General features: G+C 39.2%; 2 protein-coding genes across 5 annotated transcripts; both read left to right on the top strand.

The window, feature by feature from the left end:
- The first annotated feature begins 3,384 nt into the window (after positions 1-3,384).
- Positions 3,385-8,107, top strand: tctn2 (tectonic family member 2). Of its 4 annotated transcripts, none has more exons than XM_030144471.1 (18): positions 3,385-3,548; positions 3,692-3,805; positions 3,965-4,035; positions 4,246-4,447; positions 4,534-4,634; positions 4,747-4,946; positions 5,043-5,163; positions 5,269-5,422; positions 5,513-5,596; positions 5,681-5,797; positions 5,894-5,971; positions 6,066-6,167; positions 6,262-6,379; positions 6,464-6,567; positions 6,708-6,855; positions 6,950-7,093; positions 7,216-7,304; positions 7,802-8,107. In XM_030144471.1, the coding sequence occupies exons 1-18, from the start codon at positions 3,452-3,454 to the stop codon at positions 7,915-7,917; spliced, it is 2,160 nt and encodes a 719-aa protein (XP_030000331.1). In that variant the 5' UTR covers positions 3,385-3,451; the 3' UTR covers positions 7,918-8,107. The 4 variants fall into 4 exon arrangements, with proteins under 4 accessions (XP_030000331.1, XP_030000330.1, XP_030000329.1 ...); XM_030144470.1 differs by having other exon boundaries at positions 5,678-5,797; positions 5,897-5,971; XM_030144469.1 differs by having other exon boundaries at positions 5,678-5,797; positions 6,708-6,852; positions 6,947-7,093.
- Positions 8,108-8,880: 773 nt separating this feature from the next.
- atp6v0a2b (ATPase H+ transporting V0 subunit a2b) lies at positions 8,881-22,955 on the top strand. Its single transcript, XM_030142848.1, has 20 exons — positions 8,881-9,446; positions 9,695-9,773; positions 10,203-10,300; positions 10,767-10,904; positions 11,046-11,143; positions 12,719-12,845; positions 13,346-13,428; positions 13,517-13,610; positions 14,373-14,585; positions 14,855-15,005; positions 15,805-15,944; positions 16,049-16,206; positions 16,372-16,462; positions 16,658-16,776; positions 16,873-17,083; positions 18,808-18,927; positions 19,013-19,132; positions 19,218-19,335; positions 19,855-20,026; positions 22,090-22,955. Exons 1-20 carry the CDS (start codon positions 9,330-9,332, stop codon positions 22,190-22,192), a joined length of 2,550 nt encoding a protein of 849 aa, XP_029998708.1. The 5' UTR covers positions 8,881-9,329; the 3' UTR covers positions 22,193-22,955.
- Positions 22,956-23,652: the final 697 nt, after the last annotated feature.

The raw sequence follows: 23,652 nt of genomic DNA, 5'->3' as shown, positions 1-23,652 counted from the left end.
AACGGTCTTGGATTATTTGGAAAATACATAGTCACAAAGATGAAATTCTGCTGTTTTTAGCAACGCATAAAATATTTTTTTCTCCTAAGAATGGCAGTAAAGGAGGATTTCCCAGAATAAGTGTGTATACTACATAGTTTTACTAAAGATTGCAGAACTTTTACATGCAGTACAGTATTTTAGCAATCTGATGTTTGTACTTTTATTTCAGTTAATGATTTGAATTAATTGAAACACTGTTCAAAATGATACATATCTGCACTATTTAATCTACCTGTAGTTCTTCCTTGAATCACTGATGACCCCTCCAAGGATGATCATAGACCCCCCCCCCCCACACACACACACACACACACACACACATACACAGACACTTTTAATTAAGTGATAAACATATTACTTGTGCCAATAAGGGCATGTTGCATACCATTAAAAGGCTTAGAGCCTCCATATTTTTTGTGATATTTTAGCATTTTTATCAAAATCATGAGCACTAAAGAACAATTCATCATAAAGTCAAGGCATGTGTCGAGGATTATTCATATTCCTTTTTAGTCCATAATAGTTAAACACTTTATTAAAATGTAGTTATACATTAAATAACATATGTATTAGCATTGTAACATTGTTATTGTATCAACATCTGTACTCTGTGGAGTCAACGACTCAACCCAAACAAAGAAATATTTAATGCTATTTCAACAATATACGTACTGCATGTATTTGGATGAAAAAGATGTTCTTCTACATTGCATTTGTATATATAAGTTATTTATTACAAAAAATGTTCGCTATAACTGTGTAACAGCACAACAGGAAAGAGAAAAACTAAGGATCAGGCTCTCACGTAGTGTGACCCTATGCTCTCATTGGCTGACGTTCTCTGACGCTGCGCTCTCATTGGTTGATGTTCTGTGACGCTACGCTCTGATTGGTTGATGTTCTGTGACGCTGCGCTCTGATTGGCTGGCATTCTGTGACGCTGCGCTCTCATTGGCTGATGTTCTGTGACGCTTCACTCTGATTAGCTGATGTTCTGTGACGCTGCGCTCTCATTGGCTGACGTTCTGTGACGCTGCACACTGATTGGTTGACGTTCTCTGACACTGTGCTCTCACTGGCTGACGTTCTGTAACACTGCACACTGATTGGTTGATGTTCTCTGACGCTGCGCTCTCATTGGCTGATGTTCTGTGACACTGCGCTCTCATTGGCTGGCATTCTGTGACGCTGCACTCTCATTGTCTGACATTCTGTGACGCTACGCTCTGATTGGTTGACGTTCTGTGGCGCTGAGTTCTCATTGGCTGACATTCTGTGACTCTGCACTCTCATTGGCTGGCGTTCTGTGACGCTGCGCTGTCATTGGCTGGTGTTCTGTGATGCTGTGCTCTCACTGGCTGGCGTTCTGTGACGCTATGCTCTCATTGGCTGGTGTTCTGTGATGCTGCGCTGTCATTGGCTGACGTTCTGTGACGCTGCGCTCTCATTGGCTGATATTCTGTGATGCTCTGCTCTGATTGGCTGGCGTTCTGTGATGCTACGCTCTTATTGGCTGGCCTTCTGTGACGCTGCGCTCTCATTGGCTGGCGTTCTGTGACGCTACGCACTGATTGGTTGATGTTCTGTGACGGTGCACTCCCACTGGCTGACGTTCTGTGACTTTGCGCTCTCATTGGCTGGCGTTCTGTGACGCTGCACTCTCATTGGCTGGCGTTCTGTGACGCTATGCTCTCATCGGCTGGTGTTCTGTGACGCTGCGCTCTCATTGGCTGATGTTCTGTGATTCTCCGCTCTGATTGGCTGGCGTTCTGTGACACTACGCTCTTATTGGCTGGCGTTCTGTGATGCTCCGCTCTGATTGGCTGGCGTTCTGTGACGCTGCACTCTCATTGGCTTACGTTATGTGATGCTGTGCTCTCATTGGCTGGCGTTCTGTGACGGTGCGCTCTCATTGGCTGACGTTCTGTGATGCTACACTCTTATTGGCTAGCCTTCTGTGATGCTGCGCTCTCATTGGCTGGCGTTCTGTGACGCTACGCACTGATTGGTTGATGTTCTGTGACGCTGCACTCCCACTGGCTGATGTTCTGTGACTTTGCGCTCTCATTGGCTGGCGTTCTGTGACGCTGCACTCTCATTGGCTGGTGTTCTGTGATGCTATGCTCTCATTGGCTGACATTCTGTGGCGCTCTACTCTGATTGGCTGGCGTTCTGTGACATTGCACTCTCATTGTCTGACATTCTGTGACGCTACGCTCTGATTGGTTGACGTTCTGTGGCGCTGAGTTCTCATTGGCTGACATTCTGTGACTCTGCACTCTCATTGGCTGGCGTTCTGTGACGCTGCGCTGTCATTGGCTGATGTTCCGTGACGCTGCGCTCTCATTGGCTGACGTTCTGTGACGCTGTGCTCTCACTGGCTGGCGTTCCGTGACACTGCGCTCTCATTGGTTGACGTTCTGTGACGCTGTGCTTTGATTGGTCGATGTTCTGTGACGCTGCCCTCTCATTGGCTGGTGTTCTTCGACGCTGCGCTCTCATTGGCTGATATTCTGTGACGCTGTGCTCTCATTGGCTGACGCTCTGTGACACTCCAATCTCATTGGCTGACGTTCCGTGATGGTGCGCTCTCATTGGCTGACGTTCTGTGATGATGTGCTTTGATTGGTTGATGTGCTGTGATACTGCACTCTCATTGGCTGACGTTCTGTGACGCTTCACTCTCATTGGCTGACATTTTGTGACGCTCCGTTCTCATTGGCTGGCGTTCTGTGACGCTGCGCTCTCATTGGCTGGCATTCTGTGACGCTCCGCTCTCATTGGCTGGTGTTCTTTGATGCTGCACTCTCATTGGCTGCTCAAAACAAATAAATGAATGAATGAAAAAAAGCCTGTTTTGTTTAAAATCATTGCTTCCTGGTGCTTTTTAAGGCTAAAAACTCAAAAAAGACTGTTCTAGGTAATTTGCAAATGCCCATGTTCCTGTGACTTTAATAAAAGAAGCCTCAAATCATTGCAACTTTCACCGCAATTTTTTGGAAAAGCTGCTGCAAAATCAGGCATTTTAGGCCGCAACAACCAACAAAAATCCCTACAAATCCTGGAGGGACATATATATATATATATATATATATATATATATATATATATATATATATATATATATATATATATATATATATATATATATATGTATATATTTTTTGTGTGTGTGTGTGTGTGTGTGTGTGTGTGCGCGCGCGCAACTGTGGACTCTGGAGGGTTTCCTATACAGTCTTCGGCTCAGTTTAATGCAGATCACAGACCTGTACCACTCCAGACCAGCAGGGGTCGGTCTTATACATTTATTTGTCAATGTGATTTTCAGAGTAAGAAGATTTCCGGTCTGTTACCAAGACATCACTAACAGTTTACAAATATGTCCACTTTATAATCTGAAGTGGATCTAATGGCTAACGTAGTAGATGTTTTCTTTTTGTCGCCCAGTTCATTCCGTCTCCTGTGTGTTCTGCTGTTCATTTCCCTCTCTGACACTCAAACACTTGGTAAGACTTTTAACTATACCCGCCATTCATCTGTTTTAACCCTAACTTAGCTAACGTTTACCTTCGCTTTAATGCTTTTATAACTAGTACAGTAGCGAAGTTAAAAAGCTAATGAACAGAAATGTCAACCACTTGCTCAACAGTATTTCGGCCGCCCTATGTAACTGCAACTGGACCCACGGTTTCAGCACTTTTACTTGGAAATGCGTCGGAAATATCTCTGAATTTGCGGACAGTATTACCCTCAAACACAACAGGTAAAGCTGTAAAGTCCAATAACAAAGTAATATCTCTGTACGAAATGATTCCGCTTACTTGCTCACATACTTTCCCTACAATAAGAATTATTACTAAGTCATAACCATTAGTTATAGTTATTATTAGTAAACTGTGATAAGATATTTTTTGCTTTACAGGTCGCTTTGGTCCTCCATCATGTTTACCTGGGGTAACACAGTGGAAACTTACAACGGAGCCGATGGGAAAGGTATGAAGCCCCAAATCCACTGTTCCCATTTTTAGTATCTTTATATTGCTGAAATAACCCTTAATTTTCCTATCCATAGGTGTCAAAATAAGTAGAATGCTCCAAACCTAATGTATAGACATTCTAATTTAGTGTGGATGTTGGACAGAGTGTATTTGTACTTTTCATTTCCTTTCTTCTCATGTTCATGTCATTTTTTTGGTTCCACAGACTGCCATTCAGGTCCAGCTACGACTTAATAGAAGTCTGCGTTTGTGTGGGGACAATGAGACAGACACAGACTGTTGTATAAAGCCACTGTGTGTTCTGGAGACCCTTCAGGTGTCTGCATGTGTGGGCAGTACATCCCTGGCATCATTACTTATCCAGGCCGAGATATATGCCCAGTTGTTTCCTGCTAACGATGGATTTGGTAAGTCAAAAGATCCTCAAATCTGATCATAGTGGAATTTTTGATACAAAGAATAGCAATTTGCAGTATTTTCCAATCCATTTCAGATAATAAAACCATCATTCCAAACCAAGTGTACCAGCCACTGGGTTCCTGTCCTTGTGATCTCACATTCAGAGCTTGTGATGTGAGATGTTGCTGTGATAAGGTATTTACATCCCTCAGGTTCTTACATACTATTAGCCAGGGAGTTGTACATTTATCTCAGATATACAGCACCTACTTCATGACATGAACCTGTTTTTATTTCCTGGTAACAGGATTGTTCTACTGAGGACTTGAAGCTGTTCCAGGCCCATTGTCTCCCAGGGCCCTTTGGTGGACAGGTTACTCCCCCTCCGGACTATCAGTGTTCTGTCCAATCCTCTGAAAACTCCCCAGATTGGTTTCCTTTTCTATGTGTCACCTCTCCACCTGAAAATAATCCTTACCTTGGGTTGTTTTACCAAGGAGACACAATGTGAGAACACTGACCAAACTGTAACATATATGTAAATTTTGGGCTGTAGGTGGTCATATTTTCATCATACATTTTTTTCCTATTTAACCTTGCTAGTACGCCAAAGCCTGGCCCATCCTTTGGAAGCCCTGTTTTGTCAGCACCAGTACCAACAAACGCGTACATGGAAGGAAGTCCCATTTTGACAATAAATGACGAGTACTTTACTGTTCCCCAGGTAAACTATGTGGTTTGTGTTTTTTAAATGAACCTTTTGTTACTAAATTGTGTTTATTGACAGATAGAAAAAAAACCTAATACCACTTGTATTTATGTTCAACAGAAAATTAATGGCCGATGTGTGAACAATGCTCCTGTTGCCTTTTTGAAAAACTTTGATGTTGAGTGCATCACCCTGTTGCGCTCCTGTCCCACTGGATCTCCCCTGCAGACAGTACCAACAGATTTGATGATAACCATCAATGGTGGGGAAGGGGGTATGTTTTTCCACAGATGTGTAAAATCACATTCTAGAGGTATTTAATCCATATTCCCACCTGTTTACACTATTTTCTAAATTACTACAGATGATGTTCCAGTTGATGTAAGTGATGAAGTTGCCACCGACTTGAGACAGTTTATTTCAAGCACCGGGGTTCTTGGTTCTTCAGGTACGGAGAGAGTAGCAACTTTTAAGATTGCATTTAATTTTACATCGAGATATTTTAATGTATTTTATTTCCTTAAAAAAGTAGGACAGGTATGTGAAAATATGACCTTGGCCTTGGATTACAAATTCTACTGGAGAGGAAATGGCATTACACAGACCACATTAACACGCACTGTTGGAACTGTCACTCTGAATGATAGTGGTAAGAAGCCATTACATTTGCAACAACTTTTTTATGAGGAGTACAAATTGATGGATGTTTGCTGAAGTATGGGCTCATTTTATTCTATGTCCTTAACAGTGGCAGTAACTACAAGGTATTCTGCTGTGTTTCTAAATGGAGAATTCATGGGTGAGCCCAACTCAGGGAACCCAGGTAAGAGCAAGAGGCAATATTTAATCCACTAATAGTCATCAAGATGATTCAAAAATACATGGTACTGTGGTTTACATGGAATTTGTAATTACAGGATATCAGGTGGGAAAGCCTGTTATTGGTGGAATCATGGATTCTTTCGTGGAGAATAATACAGACTCAATACAAAGGACATCAATCAACCTTTGGAGACCAGGTACTTCTTAGTTTCTCAGCAGTCAGAACTTGTGTCATTAATTAATGGTGTACTTTACAAAAAAGGCACAATATGTTTTTTTGATCCTTAACAGTGAATAATGGACTCTGCTCCACTGCTGAGAAGAAACCCATTCTTTTTGGTGAGAATTCGACATCAGGATGTCTGCTACCTGTCAGCCAGCAGAATCTCACTCAGTGTGACCTTCTGAGGTGAGTTCCAGGGTTCAGTTACTACTGTATATGTAAATGTAAATACATTTTTCTCACACATTAAAATATTTTTCTTCATTTTAGAGAGGCTGTAACTTCTCTTCAGAGAGCTTTGGTTGAAGCCACATATGTATCTAAAAATGGACGACCAGATGCTCTAACAATGACAGACTGGGTTAATATAAGCTGTAAGTAAATACAAGACAATTACAATATACATTTGTTAATTAACCGTTCGTCATGTTTACTTTCTTTTTTGAAAATTAATTCATATAAAGTTTACTCTCTTCCATTTAACTGAGCATTGCGTGTGACATACAATTTCCAGTTGGAAGCCTGAACTCAAGCATGCCCAAGGAAGACACAAATAGTTCATGCAGTGATATTCCATCCCATCTGCACATCCATGTTTTGAGTCTTGTCACTGGTGTAGTAGATGGCGTTCCTCAAAAGTATATCAGATCTGTACAAATAAAGTGAGTATAAATGTGTTTTATTTATTTTAATTCACAATCTTCTCAAGTAAGATTGAATAAAGTTACCATGAGTATTATTCTGTATTTGTCCTAGTCACAGTATGTCCAGCTGGAGACTGGAGTGTGGAGGGGGGGACATCTCTGTGTGTGTCGACCCAACAGAGACCCAGCTGTTCCCCATCACCTCCTCAGTCACCTTCACTGACATTCTCCTCAACACAGGACCACCAAAAACCAGGTGATTCCTCAGAGAGTGAGACTTCTCTCACAAAATACCTGTTTCTGGGAGTCAAATACTGTATGTTACTTCTGCATCAGCTGCCTGACAGAGTGTGTCGGTCTATTTTATTTATTTTGCAGGTTTCAGATCAACTTCACAGAGTATGACTGTAACAGGAATGACATCTGTTGGCCTGAACTTGCCTTCCCTATGACAAAGTTTTATACAGGTGGGAAATCTTCCTCTCTTCTCCTGTTCAGTCATCTACAGTTGGCAGCATTTCTTTTAGTTGTTTGGTTTTAGTTAAAATGACTAATCCCATCATGAAAGATGAAATGATAGCATTGGCAAATACATATAATATGGATTGAATTAGATTTATTATTGAGGTGTATTTTAATTTAATGTTTTTTGTGTCAGAAAGGATATACATTTTAACACAGTCTGTAAATGGTTGATCAACATTTTCAGGTTTATAAGATGTAGTAAAGATGAACAGAATGTTACTACAATATTATTTTGAATAAAAACAAGAAGATATAGCCTCTTTTGTATATTTCCTCCCCTTGGCTCCTGCAATCTTATCGGAACAACTGTAAAATGGGAAAGAACCATGCAGCCTTATCTGCAAATTTATAAAGTTGAGCTCAGTGCAGTGTTGTAAAACATGTAAGACAGAGTGCCTCAATATGATGGTAGATTCTAATTTCATTTTCTTTTTCACAGGTGAGCCATATTCTCAGTCACTGGCTAAAGGCCTTATTTTGGTTTTCTTCTTTATTGCTGCTTCGGTTCTTGGAACTCCATGGAGACAAATCAGACAGGTGTGGAATTCACTGTAAAACCCAAACACTTGCTGGAAATGCAGCAGACGATATAAGCGGAAGGATAAAAGGAGAGTGGGGCATCACTGATTTTTTTTTTTTTTTTAAATTAGTAGGCAATGTTTATATTATTAATTATTTCTGGTAAGCTTGTGTAAATACTCGTGTTGGTACAAACTTTTGTAAAGAATAAATATTTTTTCTACCAGTGTTTCTTGGGTTCAATAATTCACCATGTTCATCATATCATCATTCTTACAGATACTTTAGATTTTTAGTTATTTCAAAAATGAAGACTATTGTATTTGTTACTGTGTTATCTGTGATATTGTTACGTTGTTCTTGAAACCAGAGTTTTCATTGTTCAGATGGTATTTGTTACATTGATGATAACTGCAGTTTTCAGAGTCAGAAAGCACAAATGACCTTCACAAACTGCAAGACTACATTTTACATTGACTGTCATGAAATCACATATCACTGATATAATATTCATCCCATTTTTTGCCCAGTGTGAAGCTCAAATTTGTTAGGGGTCAAAAGCAATGTACTGTACTGTAAATTCCCTCAGATTTTTAAGTGAACTGCAAAAAAGGCCTGCACAAAGAGTAGTTTTCGGACATTTACTACAACTTTATGAAATGTCCACAGTATTACACTAGGACAAGACATTTGGTCACTGAGGTGCTCCAACAGCACCATCAATACTTACAAATAGTCTCCAAATAAATTATAAAGCGTAAAACTTTTTAGAATAATATTGGTAGATTTTGTGGTAAGATATAATTTATAAAAATAATCAAATTAAGACTGGATTTAATTGTACAGTCTGTTCAGAGCATGTTTTCTATGGTGAAGAGCGCTGCCGCTATTCACCTTCAGACATAGATGAGGGTATAACTAACCCTCAGTTCTTTCACAGACGTCTAGTGCGCAGACTCCGGGAGGCGGCGGTCATTGGTCAAAGGTACATTTCGCTGCTGTGGAAGTTGATCGTATTCAACAGTGTGAAGTGAAGTGACGTGGAGTACTATCGATATGTCAAAGTAAACGCCATTCTGAAACTTTACAAAGTATGGGAAGAGTTATGGACAAATTATTGGATATGCGACGACATCGGTCTTAAAACCGGACTTACGTCTTCAGATTCAACAAAGACGAAACAAGTTTTGACATCAAGAAGAATACGCTAGTTGCCGGCTAGCTCCTTAGCTAACGTTAGCAGAAACAGCTTCATCTGTAATGCTAAAGGAAGCGTCAATGCAACTCCGTTAAATATTACTGTCGACATTTAAGCATGTAAAGGGCTACGAATAATATAACGTTTAACTGACCGAAAACAACTTAACTTATATTTCACTCATACAACAGCCACCCAACTTGTTAATTTGCTAACATTAGCTCCCCGATTGAGAAGGTAAACTGTCAAAATGGGCTCACTGCTTCGGAGTGAAGAGATGTGTTTAGCCCAGCTGTTTCTACAGTCTGGATCCGCATACGACTGCATCAGTGAACTTGGAGAGCTGGGACTTGTGGAGTTTAGAGATGTAAGTCATTCAATTCACTGTTTATACAGTTTATTGACTCTTAAGAAGTTGCTGAGTATGCAGGAACCCGAAGAATGCAGCATCTAATCTTACCTGTTTATCAGGACTTACCAACAACCATCTCAGCGTAATCAACACCTATTTTCAATGATTTTTTATTTTTTTTACTTTTCTACTAGAAGGTGTGAATTTTACATTCGACGTGCAAATAAAGTAATTGGTTTGAATGTGTTTTGCTCCTATTTCAGCTCAACCCCACTGTGAACGCTTTCCAGCGAAAACACGTCAATGAAATAAAAAAATGTGAGGAAATGGAACGGATTCTTGGTAAGGATTAAGTGATTTGTTTTTGTTACACTTTTGAGATGAGTTTAACAGCAAACTCATCCACTGTAGTTGCATTGCAGGCCTACGCAATGGGTGGGTGCAGGAAATGCAAATATTCCCCTTGACAGATGTACTAAGTAGCAATGGTAAAGCTGTGAAGGGACTTTAGAAATAAAGACAGTCACAGAGTGCCTTCTATCTGAACTGAGTTGAGTGGCCCTAGTCATGGGAAATGTCAGCTGGTTGTAGATTTCGTTAAATGAAACGCTGTCTTTTCCTAAATGAAGGCTGTTTTATTAGATTAAGAGAGGAGAATAACACACTGTCTGACTGTTTGGAAACTTCATAGTGCATTTTAAAACAGCATTTGTGTTGTGGAAAATAAAGGAAACATTGCTGATGAATGATTGTTCTGTATTTTTTTAATAGGATACCTTTTGAGGGAACTCAAGAAAGCAGACATTTCACTGCCAGAGGGAGATGTGAACCCAGTGGCTCCTTTACCCAAGCATGTCATTGCAATAATGGTCTGTTACTTGCTTGTTAACTGAATTTATCATCTTGTATTGTGATATGAATGAATGCTATTGTTACTTAATGGCTGCAGTGGACTATACCTTTTTTGTGCACCAGTCAGTTTTTGATTGGTGTGCTCTTTCATTGTGCTTACCCAAATGAAATCTTAAGATGGCCATCAGTCTGAAACTCTTGTCTGTCTGTAGATTTTAGATAAAATGATTACATCATTTGAACCATTACAGATTTAGAGCACAATTGACCAAACTTGTCAGTCAGTTGTGCTCATAAAAAGGAGCTAACCCAAAAGTGTCTTGTTCAGTAGCTAATGCAGGGTCACTTTATCTTAGGCTTACTAGTTTAATGGTTTAAATGTAGAAATACACCCTAATTCTTGTGTACTTACAGGTAAAGGGTATTTATTCACTAGATAAGGTGTTATTACTGTCATGATTGGGTTTCTGTGTGTATTCACAGGAGCAGCTTCAGAGGCTGGAAGTGGAGTTGGGTGAAGTCACCAGGAATAAAGAGAAGCTACAGAAGAATCTGCTAGAATTAACAGAGTACACACACATGCTCCGTATCACTCGCAACTTTGTCCAGAGATCCGCTGAGGTTAGTGTGTCATGATATACTGTTCATCTAAGATATGTTTTTTTTTTTGTTTTTTTTTTTTACAATGTTGAAATTAGAAAATTTTTTTCTATCTGTTATGTTTTCTCACTTACCTTTTGTGTTTCTTGTCTTACTTTTTAGCGAGAGCCCTTACAAGTACAGTATGAGGAGTTTCCTTTTCTAGAGAAAGAGACAATGATGGACTATAGTAGCATGCAGAGGCTTGGGGCCAAACTTGGGTGAGTTTGTTTTAGTCAAGGAGCAGCACGGCGGTGCAGTGCTTGGCACCGTCACCTCCCTGGGTTCAAACCCAGGACTGGCATGTTTGCATGTTTTCCTGGTATAACCGAGAACACCAGCTTACTCCCACAGTGCAAAGACTTGCACCTAGATAGATAGACAGTAGGGATGCAACGGTACTCAGGAAAACCGTGTACCGTTCGCTCTGCTCTGCACGGGACAATCCGCCCTTATGGACCGCAGGATTTCAATTTTGCAATTGATTTTGCGTTGGCACTTTATATACTGCTCTCTCTCTTTCTCTCTCTCTCTCTCTCTCTCTCTCTCTCTCTCTCTCTCTCTCTACCTCTACATGTACGTGAGCATGCAGCGTGGGGAAGCCCCGCCCCTCAGTGAGAGACAGCGGATAGAGAAACGGCTTTAATCTCAACACTCATCACAGTCCTGCACAGATCCACCACTTTTCCAAGCCTGCACTCACCTGTACCCACATACATTGTACCCGTCTACATTTGATCCACAACCCGACTTGACCCGCGATTAAACGCATTGTTTACACATTAACACATTTTTAAATACCGAGACATGCTATTACAAGGAAATGTGTACAGTAGACATCTGTGGCGTTTTTATACTGCCGTTTTTTTTTTACATCCCTATGCAGAACAGGAATAAATTTATTTAAAGACAGCCCCCTTTGGGCCTTATGTGTGCACACGCCTGTTTTGTATGACTGTTTACAAGTAGTCTAGGGAGAAGAAAGGGTTATTTTATTCAGTACAGTGAAATAAGTTGCTCCTACTGTGAAATTCAGATTTTGCTGACAAGCAAAATAAAAATATAATTTTGGGAGAAAAAAAACTGTTCTCTTTACGCACAAAACACGTACTGAAACTGTGGCCCAAGAACCGAGGTTCAGACTGAACCGTGGGCTACCTGTGCCGTTGGACCCCTAATAGATAGATAGATAGATAGATAGATAGATAGCTTTATTAATCCCCAAATGGGGAATTTAATGGTTTAATTGGTATATCTAAATTGCCCGTGGGTGTGAATGTGACAGTGAATTGTTGTTTGTCTGTGTATGTTGCCCCTGGCAACATGTCCAGGGTGTACCCCGCCTTCGCCTGATTGTAGTTTAATGGTCTGCACAATCCTTATCTATCTATCTATCTATCTATCTATCTATCTATCTATCTATCTATCTATCTATCTATCTATCTATCTATCTATCTATCTATCTATCTATCTATCTATCTATCTATCTATCTATCTATCTATCTATCTGTGTGTGTGTGTGTGTGTGTGTGTGTGTGTGTGTGTGTGTGTGTGTGTGTGTGTGTGTGTGTGTGGGTGTGGGTGTGTGTGTGGGTGTACACACACCCACACACACACATTAATTTCTTGTAATAATAGCTCTATGGGTGTTAAGAAGGACATGTCACATAAATGGCATATTTCATGTGTTATACACTTCAGAAATTATCACCTCTGTTTTTGTGAGGATATTTTGAGAGTTTTTGCTTCATAGAAGATTTAAGTGTGTCTATGATGTTTTCCCTATTCTCTTGCAGTTTCATCTCAGGACTTATTCACCGTGTAAAGATTGAGGCCTTCGAGAGGATGCTTTGGAGAGTGTGCAAAGGTTACACTATCCTCAGTTATGCTGAGGTTGAGGAGTATCTGGAAGACCCTGACACTGTAGGTTTCTCAGTTGTAACAGTGTTTGGACTAAGGTGTTTGGTTTCTCATCTTTGCATTACAGAGTAAGATAAAAATACCAATACGTCAACAATAGGAAATAGTGACATGCATTGCGTAACGTAGTTCTGCTCTTAGTTTGGCATGTTACTTATGGATCTTATTTCCTCTGTTAACTTCTTGTCAAGATGCAGTAAAAAGCAGTTTTTTGCATTGATGAATTAAATATTAAATAACTTTAGAGTTACTGAGTTTAATACAATCATCTTTAACACAGCCTTTTTTCTCATCCAAATACAGCTTCTGTAGAGAATGTGTGTTATTTTCATCATTATATAAGAAGAACTATTTCATTAACCTATAAAAGTTTTATAAACAGTCAAACAAAAAATTAACCTGTCAAAACCCTACTCAAGGCTCAAATGCTTCTTTTTATCACCAGCAAAGCATCTGAGTCTTGTCAGTGCTAAATAACACTTCCTCTTCTTTTCTTCTGACAGGGTGAACCTACAAAAAGTGTTGTGTTTTTGATCTCTTACTGGGGAGACCAAATTGGCCAGAAAGTGAAGAAGATCTGTGACTGGTAAGGGAGATAACTTTGATCATCTATTCTCTCCGTCAGTTGCACTGATTGGCTTAAAAAGACCTCATGTCTGTTTCCTCCCCTGTAGTTACCACTGTCACTTGTATCCATATCCCAGTAGCAATGAGGAGAGGAATGATGTGGTGGAAGGACTGAGGACTCGCATCCAGGATCTGCACACTGTATGACATACATTTTTTAAGAGTCATTGCATTTAATAGGTGATGTAGAAAGTAGTTAAGTCAGTTTATAATCCACTAAAAGGTTACTTGCAAACCTTTTTGTCCCTTTCTTTGTTAAAATACAAGCTAGAGAAGTTAAAATATGTGATCGATGGGTGTTTTGTATCTTAAGTAAACTTTATCTTTGTAGCCATTTTCACAGTTTAAAATCACAGATGTATTTACAATAAAAGTGCAAAGTGGAATTAGATAAAGATAACGCATTTAAAATAATACATTAAAATACATCATATTAAAATAGCAATTAAAATAACACAACCAAGCCACCCAGTCAACTAAAAGCTTGTTTAAATAAGAAATACAACATTTTTCACTTCAAACTTAAAGTCCTTTTTTCACTGAATCATACTTTTTCTTTATGGTCAGAGAACTTAAAAACTAAATAAACATGATTAATTTTCTGAAGGATTAACTTGAGCTTTTTACCAGTGAGTGACAGTTTAATTGCACTCTGTGGTTTTGTATCGTGCATCAGTGCACACTGGAACTTTAACCTACGATGAGTAGAAGTCAGTCCCTCAAGCACATGATCAACACGAGGCCTCAGCTGAATGTATTGTTTCAGCTCCCCTTAACACACACACTTGCCATACTAAAACAAATGCAAGCTTTTCCACAAATCTCTTTTTCATTTATTCCATAGTATTTCTATATTTAAGTATTGTTTTCATGTAAGACTTTAATATCTTTGACTGTGTCCAGGTTCTTCATAGGACAGAGGACTATCTGAGACAGGTCCTGATCAAGGCTTCAGAATCCGTCTACACTTGGGTCGTCCAGGTCAAAAAGATGAAGGCCATCTACTATATTCTGAACCAGTGTAGTTTTGATGTTACCAACAAATGTTTGATTGCTGAGGTTTGGTGTCCCATCAGTGACCTACCAGCTCTGCGGAGGGCCCTGGAAGAAGGATCGGTAAGATAAGGCTGCTCTACTTTTGACTTTTACTTTCACACAGTTTCTTTGTTTGTTCAACCAGGGCAGTTATGTCTTTGACAGGGGTTTTATTGTTAAAAGTGCAAAAGCAAGTACTTGAAGAAAGATTGTTTAGAAAAAAAAATGTTCTATGTAACTTGATATGCAGTCTGTGGAGCTATTGTATGCACTTAGAAAGGCTGTATGTGGTAGTTTGTTAAAGGTACTTAATGATAACATGCTGTTTTGTAATGACTTTGATATTTCAGAGAAAAAGTGGATCAACAGTGCCTTCCTTTGTCAATCGTATCCCCACCAATGACACTCCTCCTACGCTGATAAGGACAAACAAATTTACCTCTGGCTTCCAGAACATAGTGGATGCCTATGGAGTGTGCAGTTATAGAGAGGTTAATCCTTGTAAGTGGGCTCCTTTTACTCCTTGAGTCTTGAGTATATGCAAACATTTCTCATCAGGTAATGGTCCAAAAATAACGTGCTCAGATCTAATTAAATTGCAGTCAGAACTTCATTAATTAGATTTGACATTTTGAAAGCTCTTTTATCAGTCTGTCAAAAAAACCCAAAACAACATTACTGCAACATGCTCAGGATAATGCTTTTGTAGCCATGACACACATCATTTGACTTTAAAGAGGTTTATACTTTTTACAGTGGTGTACCCCCTGATGTATACTTTTTCAGCCAAAGGTGTCTATTTATATTTTCAACAGTTTGTAAACAAACAACATACATTTAACTGTAATATATAAAAAAAAATTAAAAGAAATGTTGTGCAAAATATAAACTGAAAAGTGCCCTCTTTCATTGAGAAGAAAAATAAATAAATTGGTCATTAATTAATAAATGAACCTTTCATCAACCAAAAATAATTACTTAGCAACTCAAATAACCTCATTTTGAATAATATGAAATAGAAATGTTCTTAAAGTGTTACCAAAGCTTTAACAAGATGATTGATAGTAAAACTACTAATATGAATGTATTTATTGTGTTTCATATTTCAGCTTTAATTCTCATTATTTATTTTGTATTTGATACATGATGACTTATTTAATGTATTTTTCCATAAAAATTTCAAGTACCCCCTGGGCTTCTTCCAAGTACCCCTGGGGTAATGCATACCCCACTTTGAGAACCCCTGTGTTACAGTATATTAATATAGTCCTGATTTTTTTGTCCACTTTCTCCTTCTTAGCTCCTTTCACATTCATCACTTTTCCATTCCTGTTCGCTGTGATGTTTGGCGACTTGGGTCATGGTGCTATCATGACTCTGTTTGCTTTGTGGATGGTGTTGTATGAGAACAACCGGAAACTTAAAAATACCAGAAATGAAGTGAGTGAACAGTCCAAAGCACCTTGTCATGTAATACTGTTATAAGCTAATATGGCATACAGTATGTGTGAAGTGTAGCTAAATGAGTTAATGTGTCCTTGCAGATCTGGAATACATTCTTTGAGGGCCGATACATCATCCTGATGATGGGTCTGTTCTCCATCTATACTGGTCTGATATACAATGACTGTTTCTCAAAGTCCCTTAACCTCTTTGGTTCTGGATGGAGTGTGAAAGCCATGTTCAATGCTGGGGTCTGGAAGTAAGTGCTTCATGACAACAGGGATTCCATTGTGACATCTTTGTTTTGGTATTGTACATTTATGGACCAACATATTGAGCATCTTCATAGATATGAAAAAAGTATAATGTTTTAGAGAGGTTTACATTTATAACACACATTGGTGATATCATTTGTGCCAAACAGGGATGCTGACTTGCGTGGAAATCGTTTTCTTACTCTTGATCCAAATGTTACGGGAGTTTTCAATGGTCCCTATCCTCTGGGAATTGACCCTGTGAGTACAAAACATTCAGGACTTACCACCAAATATGTCATGGTTTCTCATAAGACCTCATGCAAATGTATTTTCTGTTGTTTTTTTTTAGCCATCATCATGCTAACAACAGTGAAATCACCATTATTACAGTATACCACCAGGAATTGTGCACTAACACTGTTTAACACAGTATGACATTTTTCCATTTTAAAGGTTTGGAATTTGGCATCCAACCGCCTTACATTTCTAAACTCCTATAAGATGAAGATGTCAGTGATATTGGGGATCATACATATGAGCTTTGGAGTCATTCTCAGCACTTTTAATTACTTGTAAGTATCACTTTTATGTAAGTTCTTCTTTTCCCTTAATGACAAAAAATGTATATCTAACATTATTTGTTGCTTTTCCTTTGTCAACGCAAACAGGCACTTTAGGAAGAATTACAACCTGTACTTGGTGTTTCTCCCTGAATTGTTATTCCTACTGTGCCTGTTTGGATACCTGGTGTTCATGATCCTCTACAAGTGGCTGATGTTCTCTGCTCAAGAATCCAAGGAGGCACCAAGCATCCTCATCCATTTCATTAACATGTTCCTCATGCAAGGTGATGCAGTGCAACCCCTCTACCCAGGGCAGGTAAAGAACTAATATAATGTCCCATTTCTCTGAAGTGGAACTGACCGCTTCTCTGTTCTTTCTGTAAAGATTTAGTATATTCCAGTTGAAGAGAAACTGCAGGTTACACAGATGATACATTCTATAGTAGCAATCTAGCTCCAAAAAAATGCCACTTGGGGGATTTTGAAGACATTTCCAACTCATGATGGTGTGTAAAAATAAGGTCCACCATGGATGTGCGTTTAATATTTTATTTACTTGCAAATCTTAAAAAACACCTACAAAAGGGATGAATGACTTAAAATGAGCTCATACACAAAAAGACAAAAAATACTAATAACACCCATTCAGACGGTCACGCACAGGCACTTTTGAAAAACTGTGTGGCTTCCCATGGCTCTAATTTCCTCTCTGATCACTTGTGTCTCCCTTATTCAGGACTTGCAACTGATGTCACTGGTCATGTGATTGTTGTTTACATCGCCATATTGGTAGGCACGCTATCTGGATCCAGAAAGTCAGAACTGTTGCTTTATATCATGTTTTTCTTTTGACTCGTGTTTGTGTGTTTTGTTATTTGCGAGTATGTCTGCTTGTTATAAAGGCACCATAGATGAATTTCAGTGTTTACTAACAACAGTGATGCGCACGCAACTCGGAGGCAAAGACACTAGTACCAGCTCCCAGCCGGCTCACATCAGCCGCGTACACCTCCAGGCTCTCCCCCGGAACTCGTGAACGAGCCGATATGTTAGCTCTAAAACGGTCCAGTAACTGTCTCTGTTCATAAGCCGATCCCATCTTTTCTTTCACGGCCGCATAATTTGACTTGACCGCATGGGGAAGGCTGTCCCATAGTAGAAAAGCAGACTTGCACAGACGGGTGGGGAGTATTGTCACCAGCTCCAGCCGAACTCACCGGTGTCACCCGCCGTAGCTCTGACTGCCACTTCCAGCTGAGGAAACTCTGGCTGCCATCGCCGGCAAAGGGAGCAGGTGGATCCACAATCACTCTCTCTCTATAGGGTGATAGGTCAGGGGAAGTCCTCCTGGTAGGTTTAAAGGGGTCTTCATCACCATACCACATGATGACAATTCTTTTTTTTTTCCATGCCGCTAAGCGCAACAGGCACGCAGGCTAACTATACTGAGAAGCTACGCTAACCGCGGTAATAACCATAAACAGCGGTCAGCAGAACAGAACCACCGCTGCCACCAATGGAACCAAGCGGTCTGTATGCCGAACTTATAATTGGTGAAAGCTAAGTAATAAACGGCACACAGGAGTTTAGCAGGTCCATCGTTTAACACGCTACGAACTTGGCGTGACTTCCGCCTCCGAGACTTAATGTATGCATAGGCCACATGAAAGTCATCTGTTGCAACCAACCCCAACACATGTGGTTACCATGATCACACTGCTTAAAGCTTTATGTTATTGTAGATCTACAAAGGAGAAAGATAAATATCACCAACAATGGGCAATTGTACTATCCAAGGAAACCTTGCCTACCAATATGGCATCGTAAACAGAAAACCACGTGATCATGTGACATATGTGCAAAACCTGAATATAACCTCTGCTAGCTGATTACTACCTATGCCCACAGGTGTGCAGGTGACCCTAGCAACCACGTGCCTCACCACAAATGCACGCCCACTTTCACACGTACAAACACACACGCAGCACATGTCTAAATTGGCTACAACACATTCATTCTGTATTCTTTTTCATCCTCTAGAATGGCCTGCAGATATTTCTAGTTGTTATTGCTGTGCTCTCAGTACCTCTCTTACTCCTGGGGAAGCCTGTCTACCTTTACTGGCTTCATAATGGCAGCCGTCATCTAGGAATATATAGGGTGAGTGTTCAAGTCCTAGATATGTCTGTGAATTTGTGTGTATTTTGCATAAATGCAAACAAGTAAAGTGCTTATACGTTTCCAGGGATATGAGCGTGTGAGACGTGATAGTGAAGAGGAGCTCTACCTGCTGAGGACTCATGACATGGAAGAGGGCAGTAGTCACAGTGATCTCTCCACCAGCGGAGAACACCAGACAGAAGAGGTCACCAAAGCAAAACTACCCAATCAGTTTTCACTGTTCATGGGTCAGTGCTGTATACTGAACTTTTATGTTTTTTTTGTTGTAGTTTAACTTGGCAGACGAGCTCTTGCATCAAGCCATTCATACAATAGAGTACTGCCTGGGATGCATCTCCAATACTGCCTCTTACCTGCGACTGTGGGCTCTAAGTTTGGCACATGCCCGTGAGTATCACAGTCAACTAACAATGCAGTTCATGCTGACCATTCAAGTACTTTGCACTTCCTTCCACTTCCACTTCTTTCCTTCCATGATGAAGGCAAAAAAGAACAGTTATACAATACATCAGACTGTCCCTATTAAGTAAACACAAGTTTACCTCTACAATAAAAGTGCCAATTCATATTCAGTTCCCTTCTCTCCTGATGTAAGTAGCTGTTTTTGTGCAGCAGATGTTGGGGAAGACAATAATCTCTGCACTTTGTCACAGTTGCTGTGTTTCCATGAATGTATCTATTTAGAAGCGTCACCTTTGAAGTTGTTTGTGGATATGTCCAAATTGGAGAAAAATACTCATTTGAGGTCATTGTTTTGCATAATGTGACGTGGTACGATCTTTATCGGAATGAGTTCTTATAAAATGAACATTTTACTTCCTCCACTAGCTCCTCCAGGATATTCCCATTAAGAGCTAGTGTCATAGCCATTATAATGGATGATGCACTTTTGTTTCTCCTGTACAGAGCTGTCAGAGGTACTGTGGGCTATGGTGATGCGGGTAGGACTTCGAATGGACACCCTACTTGGGGTTTTATTCCTAGTACCTGTGTTTGGCTTGTTTGCCGTTCTTACTGTGTCCATCCTCCTGGTAATGGAGGGCCTCTCTGCATTCCTTCATGCCCTGCGACTGCACTGGTAAGCTTCCACAGTAGATTTATCAGTAATGGGCCAATGGGGTTTGAATCATTAGTGTTTCTCAAAGTCAACAAAGAATCCTCAATGGCTTCATTTCCAGGAGTAATTCAATGAGACTGTCGTTTGAAGTATTTTCAAGGATGCTTAAATGCATGTTCTGTGCTCTTTAGGCACCCACTATCTACTACATGAATATCTTTAAAATGCAACTAAACAAAAAACTGCTTTGCAGGTGCAATATGTCTCTAAATTTAAGTGTCTTACTGTTGTCTAGCCATAGTACTACTTTGATTGATACTGCCAATTAATCCAGTACTTTAACCAGGGTTCCCGCGAGGTCTTAAAAAGTGTTAAAAGTCTTGTATTTACAAATCTGCATTTAATACCTTAAAATGTGTTTGAAAGGTATTCAGTTTGATATGGTAGGTCTTAAGTTATGTTGCCATAAATTTTTTGGCTGTATTGTGTTTAGATGTTTTTGAAAAATATCAAAGCTGCAAAGAAAGTAAAGTTAGTGAACTCAGTTCCAACCCGACAATTTATATTTACCTCCGCCAAGGAGGTTATGTTTTTACCAGGGTTTGTTTGTTTGTTTGTCTGTTTGTCTGTCCGTTAGTGTGCAACATAACTCAAAAAGTTATGGACAGATTTTGATGAAATTTTCAGGGTTTGTTGGAAATGGGATAAGGAAGAAATGATTAAATTTTGGTGGTGATCGGGGGTGGGGGGGCCCATTTCCAACAAACCCTGAAAATTTCATCAAAATCTGTCCATAACTTTTTGAGTTATGTTGCACACTAACTGACAGACAAACAGACAGACAAACAAACAAACCCTGGAAAAAACATAACCTCCTTGGCGTGGGGGGGGGGGGGGCACTGATCAGCCTTGGCGGAGGTCTGCGCTCTCCGAGTGCTTCTAGTTAAATTAGGAATCAATTATCGCTAACTTTGCGGCCCCCAGGGAGAAATGACCCGGAACAGTGGGAATCAAGATGTTTGAGTAAATACATACATTTTCCTAAATTCTAGGAGTCAAACGTTTTTGCCAGTATTGTTGTCAAATGGGCATGAAATTCTGTTCCAAGTAGTCTTAAAAAGGTCTTAAAAAGTATTAAATTTAACTTGTAGAAACCTGTAGGAACCCTGTTTAACAAAATTCTGTAACAGAATGGTTTTGAAATTATCATTATTATTATAGACTTGATTTTGTTGTGGTCATAGTGTGGGAAAAAAATGTAGATCACCATCCTGACGGATCAGATGGTGAATATGAACATATGAATGTGAATATTTCCTGTTATATTTATGAACAGTGGAACAATCAGCTAATCACCAGTCACTTTTAACCATTAACTCATGTTCATACTGGGGCATCAGGCTGCTAATATACTATTATGTAACATAAACAGGGCAGACAGATGAACTGTGAGTTAAACATCACATTTTGCATTTCTATGCCTGTATTTGACAGACTGTCACTAGGTTTTGGGACAGATCACTCATGATTCCGCTTGAATATCATATGCAAAAGTTCTGTGTCATCATGTCAAGTGTCCACTTCCCTGTTTACTCCTCTGGTGACCCTAGGTCTCTCATCTGGATTAAAAATCACAAAAATGCATCACTGATGAACATCAGAAATGAAGTTGGTCAGAGAATTTTGCCAAACAACTGTTATGTTACTGTAATACATAGGAGACATATATTTCTATTTTTCAGTACCATTAGGAAAATCAATAATGTCTGAGCTTATTGATACTCCAGTCTTTAATGTTTTGGCCCCAGTGCCCATTTAGAACCAGGGTTCAGTCCCCATCCATACACATATCAGCTGTATTTCATAAGTAAGGCCTCGTGAATAGACATGGCTGGTCTGCATTTGGGTTTTCCTTTCCGTATATGCATTACTCAGCCATAACCGGAATACTGTTTCACTGTTGTGTTCTCTGCCTGGAAGGAAGGGTACATGTGCAGGAGCAGACTACCATCCTGGACTTTGAGAAACACCCATGTCATTTTTGTTCTTTTTGTATTCCTAACAGCTGTTTGTTTCTTTCACAGGGTGGAGTTTCAGAATAAATTCTACAGTGGAGTTGGAGTGAAGTTTTGCCCTTTTTCTTTTTCTCTCATGCCTTCCAATTTTGAGCATGATGGCTTACTGTAAAAAAAACAAAACTCTCTGTATATTATTAGGGTTGACCAAAGCCAGAACATGCCAGCAGGGTTCACTGTTGACTGATGTATTCCAACAGAGTGATAGTGATTTGATACATTTCACATTGCTCATTTGCCATGTAGGGAAAAAGGTATAGAATCAAATATGCTAATCAGAATTTTCTGTATTTAGTGCAAAGGTATGTATTGCAGGGTATTATGCACAAAGTACACTAACAGTATGGGGGAAAAAATTATACTAAAAAAATAAAACGGTAAACCCCTAAATCTTTGTTATTAGGCATTATTGGCAATAGCGGTTGATGAAACTTACATGAAGGAAAGCGTCATCCAAAGTAAAAAACAAAACAACTCAATTTTAAGGAAGATACATGCTTTGAATACAGTATGTTAACAAAACTAAGTGAAGGATGCCCTCAAACTGTTGGTGGTCTGACATGTTAGGGTTAAATTTTAGTTGATATTGTGTTTTTAATGAGATTTGCTTCTAGACTTAAAATTGTGAAATTATATCACATTTTGCTTCACAAAGATTTATCCAATTTCTTTTTCCCTCTACTGTTGACACTAATTTTGGTATGATTAATTTGGTCTCTTTTGCCTTTTTTAAAAACACTGGATAATGAGACTGTACAGTCTATCAGTTATATGGCATACTGTGTTATTTTTCACTTTGTTTCTGGTTTCTTATCTTGTAGTACCAGAAAAACTACTAATGATGTTTGGCTTTTCAGCATTGAAAAGTGCTTGGGCAAAAATGTGACAAGATGTATATACTTTAACAGAATTATTTTTTTAATTTATTATTTTTTAAAATGTATAAGCAGAATTAAAGATGAATGTTATTGGGATGTAATTTTTACTTTAATAAATTCACAGTTGCCTCAGTGTATACTTCTATTAATAGAAAAAAAATCAATATTTTCTTGACTCTTTTCTGGTGGTTGGGAGCCAAGATGACAAGACGGTTATCATGAGATAACTTTTGATATGTCTGATACCTCTTTGGTTTAGCCAGACATTGTGTTCACTCTTTATGTATCTGGAGACAAACTGTATTTGAATTCTGACACCCATGTTACAGATTTCTTCACCAATTCAACAGCACAAGAACAAGGGTGTAAAATGGAGATTAGTATTAGTGACCAACTTCTGTTTTCTGAATGACATTTGTGCTGACCTGCAGCCAGAACAAATGTCACAACACGTCTCCTCTTGTATCGATGATTCTCAAATGTGATGTTTCTAATAAAATATTATTGTTTTAAGCTTTTTAAAACAACAGAATTTCCCATTGTGTACAAATTTGTGTTCCTGGAAAACTGAAGTTTGTAAAGTTGCCTTATTTTGATGCTATTTAAGTTGAATGTACACATGCACAGTCTTATGTATTAAAACTGTAGTGTGCATTGTAGGGCAGAATTATTTTTGAAAGCATACTTTCATTCA

The sequence above is a fragment of the Sphaeramia orbicularis genome, chromosome 9 (genome assembly GCF_902148855.1).
Source record: "Sphaeramia orbicularis chromosome 9, fSphaOr1.1, whole genome shotgun sequence".
NCBI lineage: Eukaryota > Metazoa > Chordata > Actinopteri > Kurtiformes > Apogonidae > Sphaeramia > Sphaeramia orbicularis.
This window is presented reverse-complemented; position numbering and strand designations above follow the sequence as displayed.